General features: G+C 34.6%; 1 protein-coding gene across 4 annotated transcripts in view; it reads right to left on the bottom strand.

Annotated features, from left to right (window-relative positions):
• The window catches only part of OPA1 (OPA1, mitochondrial dynamin like GTPase), a 47,254-nt gene that overhangs the window by 31,512 nt on the left and 356 nt on the right, over positions 1-15,386 (bottom strand). The window contains exons 2-9 of one of the 4 annotated variants that reach the window (XM_017726407.1): positions 15,295-15,386; positions 13,921-14,028; positions 12,642-12,695; positions 11,714-11,781; positions 6,971-7,069; positions 2,794-2,847; positions 1,626-1,730; positions 568-654 (exon numbers count right to left, since the gene is read on the bottom strand). In XM_017726407.1, coding sequence (XP_017581896.1) covers positions 568-654; positions 1,626-1,730; positions 2,794-2,847; positions 6,971-7,069; positions 11,714-11,781; positions 12,642-12,695; positions 13,921-14,028; positions 15,295-15,370 — 651 coding nt within the window. In that variant the 5' untranslated portion in view covers positions 15,371-15,386. The remainder of the gene's footprint in view (positions 1-567; positions 655-1,625; positions 1,731-2,793; positions 2,848-6,970; positions 7,070-11,713; positions 11,782-12,641; positions 12,696-13,920; positions 14,029-15,294) is intronic. The other 3 variants (XM_017726409.1, XM_017726408.1, XM_017726410.1) reach the window with 3 other exon arrangements.

The raw sequence follows: 15,386 nt of genomic DNA, 5'->3' as shown, positions 1-15,386 counted from the left end.
AAAATCCTTTCAGCATGCAAAACACTACTCATCTGGCAGATGCTGTCTCTGCCTGGAAAGTGCTGAATTCTGAGTTTCTCCATCTTAGCAGTTTCCTATATGCTACAGGTGGTTGCGCAAGCAGGAAGCATTCCTGGCTCTCTCCTACACCAGCAGTCAGGCTAACCCCTTCCCAAATTCCCCTCCAACAGCAGCACTGCTGTGGGGAGATCAACAGGGCACCTTATTCGTTCAGCTCCATTCACACACGGGGAAGCAACAACAAAGCTGAGGAGGAAGGGGTGCACGGACTGTAACCATTTAAAATGAAAAGCTGAGCACAGCAGCAGTAACTGAATCCAGACAGGGTTTATCTAAGAGCCAAAACAGGCATAGCCTGGTTAAATCCGTTATTTTCAAAATTATCTTACTGCTTTTAAAATGAAAGACATGTCTTAAGCAAAAAGGTGGAGTTACAAGAAAATACCCTAGCACTAACTCTGGATTATACTGGAATATAATTAAATGCTCTATTTAATTATAAAACTGGTGTTTCAATAAAAAACACTGAATTTGTTATCTACTTACTCGAGGTAGGTGATCTTGAGTGTTATAACTGGCATCATAATCAGACAGGATGTCAAGTACTTCAGAATACATATCAATCAAGGACTTCTAAAAAAAAAAAGAACAGAGAGAAAACACAGCCAAGTAAGAGAACAAAGACTGGGTTTCACACTACTTCTTCTGTAAACTTGTGTAAAAATGTTTTTACTTTCTCCTGATGGTTTGAAACCACATCTGTCCATACCGCAGCACAGATCTTTGTTCTATGAAATACAATACCAAGTAAAGTCACTCCTTGACTCCTCTGGAATAAAATATTATGGCATCTTGCTGAAGGAAGTAAATGAGACCTCCTATGTACATCATAAGAGAACAACTCAGTGCAAACTTTGCAGCTTTCAAGTTAAGCTAAAGTGAGTTTTTTACATTAAACATCTATTTAGTTTGATTTGTTAATGGATATAGAGTATATGTACTATAGCCACTAACACGGATACAGAGTTATCAATCTTATTCTGTACAAGTAAGACTCATCTTTCAGTTCCCAGAGGAAAGAGCAAGATCCATATTGGTTAACAAATTATGCAGAGAAGCAGAAAACATCCATGTTTAGAATGTTCAGGATGCTGGCAGACAAAAACAAAAGCCAGTCTCACTGGATTTATACAGTCGTTAAATGATGTTCCCTGACCCTGTAACTTACTCCTACCAAACTAAGACAGACTCATTATAAAGCACAAAGGTATCAGACTGTGTGTGCAAGAAGAGTTGGAAGCAAGATTATTCGAAAATACAGTGAAACTACATTGAAAAACCAAGCCACATTTCCCAGTCACTTAGGTAAGTTATTTAGTTAGACATGGTAACCCCTTCGTGTTTTTCAATTGAAGCCACTTCCAAAAGTCACATAGTTAAAAAATAACAGATGTATAAAAGTCGTGATGACTCAAAAAATTAACAGAGGTATCTTAAAACAACTGTTAAAAGTTTATATATGAATTGACAAATGCGATTTAGAATAGCACCATGGAAAATATGGCGTAATTATATTTCTACGTGGTTTTGTAACACATAAATACCTTCAACTTCCTCTGATGAATTCCCTTGTCATCTCTTTGCAGTACCAATTTTCTTAATTCTTTGTTCTCCTTCTCTAATCGCTCGAGCATTCTTTGGTATTTGAGCTATAAAAAGTAGTACAAATATATTTGTGCAATTATGGACATAGTAGATTCACATGAGCAAAGTTTTACCTAGGGAAAACCTAAAGTCCTTCAGGCAGGTCTTTCAAAAATACAGAAATCTTTGTGATCACTAATTATTAAGAATACAAGGTCACCAAGAGAAGAGTGTTAGAATTACTTCTTTTTTGCAATGCAACTCCTTTGCTTCAAAGGTTTTTATAAGACCACACTATTCAAACCTCGCGACACACACAGACCAATCTTCAAGCATCTTAAGTATCATTTTCAAAGAAGCTACACATACGGAATCAGACAGAAATCAGTGTCAGTGGACTGGTAATTCAATCAAAATGGAGCTTAAATGTAAATTTGCAAGCCTAGTTTAGACCCTTTCTTCAGCATAAAACCTCAGATCGAGACACAACTCTAACAGCTTAGTCCTGTTTAGGAGATTGTAATAGCACTGAAGATGAGAGATGTATGTAGTTTTGATATCTACTCTGAAAACCTTTTTCTACAATGTGGAAATATATTTGGCCTGAGTGTACTTTTAAGAACAAATCAAATTTCAATGTTATTAAAAAAAAGGTAAGTAATAAATGCACTCAAAACTAGCAAATATATAATGAGGTTAGGAAAACCCCTATAAAACAATGTAGCTGAGCCAAAGCTACAAAGAGCCAACCAATTTAGAAGCCTGCAGATAAAAGATTAATTGTACCTTAACATGAGCAAGAAAACCAAAACACTGACAAATATGAGTAATGTGCATCATCCCTGAAAAAATCTAGCTTACGAGTAACTAGTTCTCCCTCACTAGTCAACGAGGGATTAAAACTTGGTTGGAATGAGGTCTTGCATTCTGTAAGTCAGTGTCAGAGAAGAACAGACTACACTGACCTTTGGTCTGTGCCAACACAGGGGACTCTACATTGATACACTCAGAGACTGAAAAAAGCACTGCACTTTTACCAAATATACTTCAGGTGTGATTTTATCTAGTAAATCTGGGTCTGCTGCACATAAATCACTACTTAAGGCATCAATAATTCAGAAAAGTCACCTGAGTGCGTAGAAGTTCTTCTTGAAGTTGATCAATCTTCTCTTTGTCAGAAACCTACAAACAAAATAATCATGGCTACAGTTACTTGTTTAGTTTAAGCACTTTAAGTAACCAAATCACAAACTGAAAGCTTCATTCCACATAAGAAAAGTGACTTTACATGCATTTTAGAGCAAGTAAAATTCTTCAATTAGCATTTTAAATTTAAAGCTGATGGAAAGCTCCAGCTGCAACACGAGGTTCACCTCAGAGAATTGTCTGAATTTCAGTACATGCAAATGTAAAAATTAACCCTTCAAGACTTAACACTGGGAAAGTGGACTTAAGGAAAAGCAGCTTCACATGGTGCCGAGTTTTCTGGCCACTGAACTAAATGTAGTTTTAGTGGTCAAACTCTCAAGAATCTTATTATGTTCATTTTCTAAATTAGCACCATCTTAATGTGATGAAATCACTAAACACCTGCTTGCTACAGAAACTACTTTCAGGTGAGTATTCACTACTTATGAATATTCATAAGGATCCTTATTTCATATTTGTCAGATTTCTAAATGTGCTGGACAAATTCATACATTTTAAATAGGCAGGACAGTCTTGAAGGGTTATTTCAAAATTATTTAAATTACATTAAAAACTGGAAAAATTAGGATATTATAGTACAAGAGATTTTGAAGTTCAAGGCATTAATGCAGTAAGATCAAGCACTAAGAACCATTATTAGCCAAATGTTCCTAAAATGTGTTCATCAAGATGTAATAAACAGTTGTTTAAAACAATCCCCTTTTAATATCACAAAGACGAAAAGCATAAATGGTGCGTTACAAATTCCTGGGATGTAAATATTTACAAACAACAAAATCTAATGGTTGACTGCTGAAGTATTCTATTTAGAAAATATGATAACCTAAACAATTACTGAAAGTGTCAATATTTAAATTAAGTTTAACATGTGACATTTACAACTCAAGTTAGCTTCAGATCAGAAAGAGCATATTATCTAATATGCAGAGGACAGCTGTTATTTAGATACAAATTAATTCCATTGCTAAAACTTCACAACAGTTGTTACAGACTAAACAAGAAAAATCCACAATTATTCATCGTGATCAATATGATTTAGCTGTTAAGCCTCAAGAATTGTGTCTGCACTTTATAGAAAGAAATTCAAGCTGACGCTTCCATCTTTATCCAAGTATTTTCTTCCAAAAAGAGCAAAGAAAAATGCCGTAAATTAACTTTTCATTGCTATTAGTTAGTTCAGTGGTAGCAAAAGTACATCAGAAACGGGGTTAGTTGAACACAGAGGACTTGATGCGTGCAGCCACAAGGTGGTATATGTAAATAAACATTTACATATACACACACCTTCAACACCTCAGAGATATAAGGGGAACATAAAAATAGGAAGGCAAAGAGAATGATGTGCAGAGCCAAAAGAAGCAAGAAAATTTAGGAAAGAAAAGGAAAACAAAGTGTTTCCACGTGCTGCAGACTTTCAAAGGAGATAGCATTTTCCTGCTCTCTGCCATTCTCAAAGGACTTGTGGGGCCATGATGCACCTCTGAAGCGCTTCCCTATAGACACCTCCAACCACAGGCACTGTCTGTGTGGGCTGATGCTTCTGTCAACACAGAAAGCCAAAATATTGCACAGTCTCAAGTTGCAAGATCTGAAGCAAAGAATTATCTACCACTAGATGATTAATTCTAACAAGGAAGTTAGGTAAGTTATGTCAAAAACAACAAACAGCTCTAGAATGATGTCTTTGCCTCAGTGCTTGGTGCAGGTGTGACTTCAATGTTAGTACATGCAGTATTTTGAATATGTGGTCCACAATATTGCCAGAAATTTTTAAGTTGCCAATAAAAGCTAAAGCTAATATAACAATTTGAAGTACTAACAGTCACGTAAGACTGATCTCTGATTTCTATCCCCCTTCCCAAAAAAAATCAACTATTAAAGCATTTTTATATAGGCATATGAGTATTTGTTTAATCCAGTTCAATATGTTTTGTGCATCAAGATTCCTCCTTCCTTCCCCATTGCCACCAGAAATAATTATGAGAAAAGAATACTGAAGACTTATTTTTAATCAAGGGTCCTTGCACACAGATATCTGTTCACTAAGACACCAAAAGCTCCTTATAGAGTTACACACTTTTCACAGCAGTTGCTTTTCAACAGCCTTAGTCATATATTGTATAAAATAATTATGCGCATCTGAAAATTCAGTACCTTTGAAATCAGTTATTGGTCTTGAATATTCTCTAACTAGACTACAAGTTTAAATTGATTATTTGCAGAACTATAATGATTTCCAATAATTTAAATGAAAATAGCAAGGCCCAGACAAAATGCATTCAAGCAGCCATGAGCAGTGCAGCAGTACCAGACTAAACAATTTTACTGCCAAATATTTATCAACAGGAGGCAATTACATTTTTGTTTTTAATACCCTCTCCTGATTGTGAGATGGTTTTTACTGTTACTCAATTTACAACTGCAGGAGATTTAATATTGAGTAAATAAATTAAAATGGAAAAAGATGTAAGAAAATACAATTATCATGTTCTCTTATAGACAAGCAAGTAAGCCAATGCAGTTAAAAAACAAAAAAAGGTTAGTTTATGCCCTGTCAAAATGGCCTACAATGACTTATTTCAATGACAGTAACAATTTGTTCTTCCAAAGGAGAAAGTGGATCAATGATCGGAATCTTCGAGCCATATCCTCATATCAAGGTATTAAATAAAATAGTTTGCCATCTCTTTCAATTTGATTCAAGCACAAAGGTTAGTGTGACAGACAAGACTTATTCCTTGTCATAAGGCACATATGCCAAATGGCACATTGAATGCTAAATTAAAACTTTCTATATGCAAATGAAAGTAGACTTTCAATACTCTGAAAACACAGAGTACCTGCCATGGAGGGCAAGATAACATTTACAAAGACAGTCCTTGCAGTTTCTGCACAGCTTGGGAATTGTGGAATTAGCTGAAACAAAGTACTAACAAAGTAGAATCTCCACCAGAAACAAATTTAATATCAAGCCCGTTTTTCTTCCTGATTGTGTTTATTAGGCCGATAAATTCTTTACAAGTTCATACATTTTATTATAAACTTCAATCTACTATTCCATACTCCAGCTCTCTCAATAAACTGGATACAATCTGACAAGGGAGCATGTAACTCTAAACCATATAAAATAATATGGCAAGAAAGCAAAACATTAAAATTCTACTATACTTTCAGAGAACACTGATTTTCCTCTGTTGATGGACTAAAAAGCATGACAATTACAGCTATGCAAATGTGTCTAAAAGCTTAATTCACATTTAGTGCATTCCTCTTTCTGTGGGATTTATCTTCAGATGTACAGAAGATCAAATTCTGTATTCAGTGTTCAATTCCAAAGCTGTTGAAAACTACGAGTAATCAGAAAGCTTTCAAGGAGGCATAAAAGTGGCTAACAAAGCAATGTGGCTAAGAATTACAGATTGCAACAGATCAGACAACTAAAATATCCCAATTTGAGAAGAATTTCCAATCAATCTCAGCCATATAATTAATAAAATGATCAGACCTTAAATTAAATAACTAAAGAGAAGTGCAAATGTTCAACAAGCACAACAAATCAGTAAAAATTCCGCTTTAAGATGGAAAACAGACAAGGGACTACCTTTGATGAAGATACAGTAGATGCCGTTACTATCAGGAGTATTTAATTGTCTGTGCAAAATTATTACTAAGGAGCTGCTGTCATTTTCAGACTGGCAACAGTATAAAGCAGGGGAGAAAGTTCCCAGAGATATATTCTCCGTAAATAGCTACACTCTTACAAGACAGAGCTACAATAAACAAGGAACAGTAAACAGATTTGACATTAATTCATGTACTTTCCTTAAATGTATTTTTAATGTATGAACTTTAAATAACAATTTTTATAGAGGCAGAGATAATACAATTTCAAAGTGACACAAAGTACCTGTTTTGCTTTTAACATCATGCTTTAAATGCAACTTGGTTAAACTGAAACAGGACTACACATCTGTAGTGATGTTGGCCAATTATTTGCATCCACGATTTAATTAGTTAGATTTTTCTAGCTCAAATGCAGGGGGCTGAAGTATTTGATTAGAGTGAATGCAGAACATACTGTCCCTTAAGCCATCACCTTTCGCTTCTGCTGGGAAGAGAAGCCAGCGGCTCTGCGCGCTTCCTCTTCGTGCTGCTGGATTTGTTGTTGTAACAGAATGAGCTCCCCAAGCAGGCCCTGCCGTGAGTTTATAAAAGGAGAGGAAAAATTTGGGGTGTAAGGAGAACAAAGTTAAACCAAAAGGCATGACAAAGACAGATGAAAAACAGGTATGAACAGGTCAGTTCAAACAAAAGTGAAATTTCATTAGCAAGATCTCTTGCTAGCTGGAGTGGATAGAGCCAGCAAAATCATGCATTTTGCAAATCCAGGTAGAACAAAACAACCAACATTTAGCTACATATTACAATTATATTCAACTTTAACTAAGCATCTAAATCTTTTAAAAATTCAACTATCCCAGCTCTAAAATATTATGAAAATGTTCAGTTCAGCTTTGTCAGCAGTTCTTAGCATTTTTCTTGTTCTCTTTGTTTTTATTCCCAGCAAAATACAGAAAGTTTATAGCAAGACGGTTTTTGCCTGCTACTTAACTTTCTCAAACTAGCAGAAGATAAATAGTTTCTCAAGCATAAAAAAAGAAGAAAAATCTCCCTCTCCCCTTTTGTAACACACTGCAGTTTAACTTCATGCTGTCATAACCCTTTCTGAACACTCCAAAAATCCCTGAAACTTGATGGCTACTCCTTTACTCATTCAGCATTTCCATAAAGCTTAGTTCTCTTCTCCCTCCACACCAAAGAATCCTATAATGGTGAGCTGTCTTTCAAAATTGGTTGAGAAATACTATGCCAGCATCTATTGGAACTTTATGAACTGTTTATTTCAGAGAATGTAGAGAAAAGTATTAATGAACTATTTAAATAATGCTCTTTTAAAAAAACTACATCTTCTAAGAAACCATTCAGCGAAATGAAATCTTTCAAAAATGTACTTCAGGAATCAAAACAAACTCTGAAACAGACCTTTGGTGCAAGAATTCAAGACATCCATCGTCAAGTTACATTTGTTGCATGAAATACACACACAGGCATGTACACTTAAGGATAAACAACACAGAAGAGAATGGATAAAAGGAGAGACACAATCAAATGACCAAATATAAACATTTGTTAACCAGTTATTTGTATAATTTGAAGCACAGGAAAATCATCTCACTTGCATTTTACTGAACCACTTTCAGATTTAATAAACGCCTCTAATGCTGGACTAGCAAATGCACTAGAACTGTGCCAGGAACTTAGGCAAAAGATTTCATTACTATACAGCAGCAAGGAAAGGAAGCCTCATTTAGTATTAGATGAACAATAATAATATTTTACCATTTTGCAGACAAGGAAACTCTCAGTATGACCCAACACATTCCCTTTAAACATTATACTATGGGTCAAAAAATACAAGAGAAAACAATGAACAAAATCTGCCATGAAGGCCTTTCAGCATTTTGTAACAGAAGTTTGAAGTCACCGAATCTAACGATTTAACGAGCAATTACGTTCAAAGACATCTGGTACATGTGACTCTCATTCCACAATAAAGTATGAAAAATTCCTTTTCACACAGCTTAATAAAATATTCAGATAAAAAAATTATGTCATTTAAAAGGCTTCGCTATAACATTTTCTTCTTTGTATACATAAATCAATAATCTTAATAATATTATTTAATTTATATTTTAGTTCTTCATTATTGTTTTAAATTAAAAAATAAATTAATAGAAAAAAATTAAGAACCTTAAATAGCACAGAACTATACACACAGCACCCCAGCTGGCATAAACCAAGACACAAACAAAAATATTTACATCTCTCTGTCATTGGACATTATCACTCGGTGGTGTCCCCTCTACCAAAATCAATCTGTCCAGTGTAAAACTAGGTTTATTTTAAAGAATGTTTTCTAGAAAAGCCAACATTGATCAATTAATGCAATTTCAAAAATCAAGTTCTTTACAATCGTTACATTATTCTTTTCATTGTCAAAGAAACAATATAAAGGGTAGGGAATAACAGGAGTTAACAAACTACAGTAGTTGACATATAGAGACAAACTCTGACATTGTTACTGTGCATTCTTTAAACTTCTCCCACCCCCTATTATCTTATATTAGAAGTTAATATACTGTACTTCAGCTGAGTATGACTCTTTCTATAATTTACAAGGAATAAAAAGGAGTGAAAATGATAAAGTAGGTAAAGAGATCAATTTCTAAGAATTCGAATAAATGTAACAATTTTATCCAGAGTACCTATAACATGAAACTGGGAATTAAGTTGGGAATATAATAGCACTCTTAATAAAACAGATAGAATTATGGCAACTTCACTGTGTAACTTCCAATGAAGAACTAAAGAAACAAGAATGTTTAAAAAATAAAATCCGAGTAAGTGACAGTCCTTACTCAAGTCTCTTTTTCACTCTCCAGCAGTAGCTGTAGTCAAGGGCTGTGGGATATTGTGCTGCTCCTTACACCACCTGAAGGTGACCCTGTGCAGGCTGAGCAAGACAACCACACACTGCAACTGCTCCACGGAGCAGCAGGGTCTTCAAGGCATGAGATGGTACCAAAGAACCAGAGCAGAGAAAGGACTACCTAAGCCCCACATCAAGATCTGAGTCACAGTTTTCAATCCAACTCCATCACACCTATAACCAATACACATTTTCTTTAATGTTAAAGGCTAAGATTTGGAATTTGTTTGCTTTAAGAGGAAACTATTTCTTAAAGAATGTTTTCTTGGATACGACAACAGTGCAAGATAATTTTCTAAGAAGGTAACCCAGCTGTTTCAAGTACAAGCCTAAACTAGTGCCTCACTTATAATACAGTATTTTTACTTCACTATATTTTTATAACTATCTTCACTCTTCTTTCTCTCACAACAAAATTTCTTATTTAATCCAGGTAAAGAGAGATTTAAACGCCACATACTTAAATTACTTATCTGAACACTCCAGTAATTCTAATTTAATTATCTTTGAAAAATATTGTACTTTTTGGATTAAATGAGAGATTATGAAATAAACACATTAGGTGAGAAGAAGCAGTACAGCCTCATTTGATGTTCGGGACATCCTTCACTCTGTCAAAGTTACTTTACAAAACAACTGGTTTCTCACTCATTCTACTGAAAGTTTTTAGAGACCTGTCTGAGAATCACATCCAATAACAATTCTTCAGAAAATTCCTCCAAACAAATAATTTCTAGATTTATTAGAAATCTCTTCACAACAAAACAAAGAAAACCAGCTCATCAGGCACATTTAATACCATACTACAGCATTTTATGTACCCATACAATCACAATTCTTATACTAGCATTGGTTGGCAGTGGTAAGCATTGAATGCAAAAAGGCCATCTTATCCATTGTCTTGAAAATAGTAATTTTGCCTGCCAATAACTTGGTGATTATGCTCTGTTAGGTATTCATATGTGCCTAGTTTGAAATACTCTGACCAAAGTGATCATATTAATTAGCAAATTAAGAGTTTCATATCAGATATAATTATTAAGCAAGACAAAATCATATTGATTTAATCTGGTGGTATTTTCCATACCACAGCCAAAGTTACAATGCAGATGTCACTGCATCCCAAACAACCACAGGACAGTAACAAGTTTTAATGATATTACTGGTATTCAATAAAAGTGACAGTTATTTCAATTTTCAGAGAAAATAAACTAAGATGGCCGCTTCTTCACAAATCAATAGTAAGGTATTTTTTATGTTTGACACAGTGAAACCTGTGCTAAGCAATCACTCTAGAGAAAAATATAGACAGTTTACAGACAAAGGGGAAATAAAAGCTAGGTTAATTCTCATGTAGAAATCCATCACTGTTCTACATGGAGAGAAATAATTGTAAGATGTGAGCTTTGTACAGGTTTCACTATATATTGCCATGCAGAATTAATGTAGGATAAATGTATACATGCCTGCATATACAGAAAAGTTGTTTATGGAAAAGCCCCAGTTATAGTTCAGAAACTGTCAGGTGTAAAAATAATTATATGATAACTTACAAATTCCCTGATATATATCGTTTTCCTTCCATTTTTGTAAAAGAATTTTGAAAAATAAAAAGTCTTTAAAGAATGAGCAACATCACAATTAAAGAATTTAACAGAAAAGTTCAAGAAAACAAAAAATTTAAACTTCACCTTCTTGACTTCAAGAAAAAAAAAGCTAAAACTTTAAGTACCAAAATAGAGTAAAATTATTTTCCAGAGAATAGTAACAAAAATACGATGTATGCTTTATCTAGATAAAGAAAGTAAAAACCAGACTGCTTTAAGAAATGGAAATTCTTTACTAAGGCAGAAATTCTTAAGTAAGAATTACAACTGTGAAAATGTCAAGAGAAATGAAGTTGCAAGCAGAAATGCTTAAAAATAAATATAAACGCCTAAACCAATTTCAGTAATAAGTTATAAACTCAAGTGCCATGGAGACCATGCTCTGAACAACGGCAAATGCACATACAATTCCTAAAATCACATTCTTATTACAAACCAATTTTCTTAATAATGCAATTCCTAAACATTTTTATGTCTGCCTTGTATTTCCTTACACCAAAATGTTTATTATCACTGCACTATTTTTATATACAAAAAGCAGTAATGCATACTGAACTAATTTTCAACGATAAATTCTTTTCAAGCTGCTTCAAATGAACTTCTGCAATGGGCTACTGATGCACTTTCAAAAAATAAATACCTGTTTATAAAGACATTTTCAGTTTTGCAAGTGAGTAATTACCTTCTTGAACTGTTTGTCATTGTCGTATCCCTGGTCAGTAGCCCGGAATGCTGTTTCTCCTGGAGAACCTAGGACATAATTGCAGAAACTCACAATAAGACACAAAAAGCACTTAAAAAATCTCAAACTACACTTACTAGAAAATTAAAGCTTCAACCCCTATGAATTAGTAATTCAATAATCTTTGAAGTTCCTATTAAAATAATTCATTTTAAGAAACTGAAGAAGAAAATCAGTTTAAAACTCATCTGAAAATTTTATATCTAGTTTATGACTCAGATTAGTTATACCTCAACGGAGCAGGCAGCTTCAGTTAGACTATTAGAAGTTCTTAAAATATTGTAAAATGAAGTAATTTTTGAGAAAGACAGAAGGATAATACAAAATCCACTGATGCTACTGTAACAAGAAAAGAAGAATCTTTCCTATTGTAATGGCAGGTTTTTGAAAGAAGCTTCTGGAACAAGCCTGAAATAAACAGCATCTGCTAAGGACTGTGGCGAAGATCCATCAACCATTCATCTATTCATTCTCACAAGGGAGGACCTAAGTCAGGAAAAGGTTCTTCACTCACAGGGTGGCTGGGCACTGAGCAGGCTCCCCAGGGAAGCGGTCACAGCACCAAGCCTGACAGAGCTCAAGAAGCTTTTGGACAATGCTCTCATGCACATGGTGGGATTTTTGTGGTATCCCTGAACAGGGGATCCACAGAGTTGGACTCTATGATCCTGATGGGTCCCTTCCAACTCAGCATATTCTGTGATTCTATGAAGTATTTCTAAAGTATTTGGAAAGTATTTGTAAATCCATATTAAGTTGCTGTAAATAATTGCATTTATGTTGATATTCACTCCTCTTAGTATAGTAGTGCTTTAACAGTTTGCTTTAAAAAGGCAGGTTAAGGGCAGGAAAAAGGGCTTTTACACACCTAACAACAGAAGTAGATCAGAAGCTCCTATGACTTCACTAACCAAATTGTAACCTGTGAAAAATCAGCAGAAGAGGGGAAATAAAAATTATAAACACAAAACAAAATGCAAAATAAAGATGAGGGATCTTTGTCTCATTTGGAGGACCACACAATCATAAATGGCCACTATGCCAGTGGGAGTATGATAACAAGTAATAGGTGACATCTCACTACCAATCAGTAACAACACAATTTTAAAGTGTTAACATTTTAAACAGCCAAAATACATAGGAGATTGTAATCTACTTGTCACTCTGCTGAATTTGGGCCTTACTTAGACTCTTGCTCAGTTTGTAAGATTAATAAATTAGTTCTGCCATTGACAGTATTTTAAAGAAACAAAACCACACTTCTTATGCAGATATGAAAATATTTTCAAACACACTTAGAACAATGATATAACCCCTCACAGACAAAATCTTTCACGAATACAAATTTATGTGGTTTGGTAATTACTAAGGCATAATACATATAATCATGCAGTTTATTATCAGAATGAGCGAAGTTTTGAGCTGTGTTCATTAACAAGTCAGATATTATGATCAAATATAATTGTTCTCAGTTTTAAAAAGCCCAGAGATAGAAATGTCTCCTTTAAATCTGCCAAAACCTGAAAACCATTAAGCCTGCTACTGCCTGGATATACTGAATAGACAAACCAACAAACCATCCCTGTGTCTTTTCTGAAGGATTTAAAACTCTCACCTGCTCCTTTGAAACAGCCCCAACTAACCTAAATCTCCAAGCAAGTTTTTTCTGGGGCCATGACCAGATGGAAAATATCATTCAACACAAAAGAATACCTTTGTTACAAATCTCCTATTTCACATGCTTGCAACATTAAGAATCTTCGCTCTTAATAATCCAGCTCTTTTCTCCTGTAACAGCTCTGATATTGCTACTGCCCAGTGACAATCTCACCAAGTTCTAGCTGGATACATCCACCTTCTCTGACTCACTGAAGACTTGAGCTTTCAATCTGTTAAGAGTTATACAAGAACTCTAGTTTTCTATTCAATTTCACATTTTAGTTCTTTGCACTGGCTACTAGAATTCTTGTTTGTAAAAATGCGTAACACTTACCTGTGTCCAGAACACTTTCAGTAAGAGATATTCAATGCAAACACAAAGGTTTTCAGGATCTGCTTTGTTCTAGTGTCTAAGGACATACCTGTACCCTCATCATGAAATAGGTTCAGCTTTTGAAATAAAAACTTAGCTGAAAATTTGCTCTCACCAGGAGAAAGAAATCCTTTCAGTGAAGCGAGGCTATCTCCGATCTTGTCAAAGTCAGGCAGAAGTCTGGCAAGGTCATCTGCATCAGGGAGGGCTTTGAGAAGTTTTTCTAGGAAAACAGTATAACAGTTAGTGAGTACAGCTTTTTTGTATTATTTTTGTGAACAAAAATGGCTTAGGCTATAAATCCTAGCAACTGTTTCAGAATATGGCTTTAAAGACATTTTTTAAAAAGTACGAAGAAGTTTCTTTCCACATGCACCTCCCCCCACTAGTGTTGGGAAAGACCATCAGATCTGAAAAACCAACTGCTTTTTTAGACTTTGAACTTCCTGATAAGTTGGCTGTCTCAGTACTTTATAATTGCTGAAAACTTATTGCTGCATTTTACCACACTTCATACATTATTCTTTCACATACTTCATAGAGGATGTTTTAAAATTACACAAAACTGTAACTACGCTCATGTCTTGAACCTTTTTAAGAAAAGCTTAGTTTTCAATTTCATAAACAAGCCAATTTTGTAATCCTTAAAGTAAAATTAGTAGCTTTAAAGTACTATAAAAATGTAGTGTCCACTTGCAGCAAGAACAAGAAAACACTTGTAGCAGTTTTCAATCTCTGCATTTATCTATGAAATAGTCATACATGGCATGGAGGTTGAAACTAAATATCTGTAAGGTCCCTCTCAATCCAAACTTTTCTATGATTCTATGCAGTAAAATCTTCATGGAGATGATTTTAAAAAAAAAAAAAAAAGAACACCACGTTTCTACCCTGCATATAAAATATAAGTCAATGCTTGATTTTCAGATTTCTGTCTTTCACCTGAAAATATACAGAAGCCTCTACTGCAACCTGAAGGCTCAGGAAAGCAAGAGTTTCTATTTTTCATTTTCTTTTCTTCTGTATCTTCAAGATAATTTTGTAGATAGGCAGGTTCACTATTCTGCATTTTCAACTGGTCTTTTACTCACACGTATTTTTTACTGATTTGTTTATATCTTCACTTGTAAGTCATTCATATAGAAAGAAAGAACTTTCTGCACAATACTCCCAAAACCTGTGTGAGTCCCCTTGATCATGCTACAACTCTCACTAATGGGAATATACAGCTTTATGAAAGGACAAAGAACATTCTCAAATGAAGGGATGCATTATGGAATATCCATGCTAAACAGTGCCCAATTTCTTCTTACACACACACTGATACAAATGCCTTGGTAAAACACACATCAAACTCCAAAAATAAAAGTTCACTCAAATTCCAGCTAAAAAGCTACTCCTGGAGTGAGGCCCTGAGGACCTACACTCTTATGTTTAAGTTTTACACATGCCAGTCTTTAGACAGAGTAACATCATGATTTTGTGGTACCGAAGTCGATAAGTTCATCAAGCTCCCAGACAAAGTCAGGAATAATCCACTTATATTCCTCGAGATCTGGCATCATGTCCTTCCACTGCTCA

This window comes from Corvus brachyrhynchos, unplaced genomic scaffold, assembly GCF_000691975.1.
Source record: "Corvus brachyrhynchos isolate BGI_N302 unplaced genomic scaffold, ASM69197v1 scaffold221, whole genome shotgun sequence".
Taxonomy (NCBI): domain Eukaryota; kingdom Metazoa; phylum Chordata; class Aves; order Passeriformes; family Corvidae; genus Corvus; species Corvus brachyrhynchos.
The sequence above is the reverse complement of the archived record's forward strand: the minus strand, read 5'-3'. Positions and strand labels throughout refer to the sequence as shown.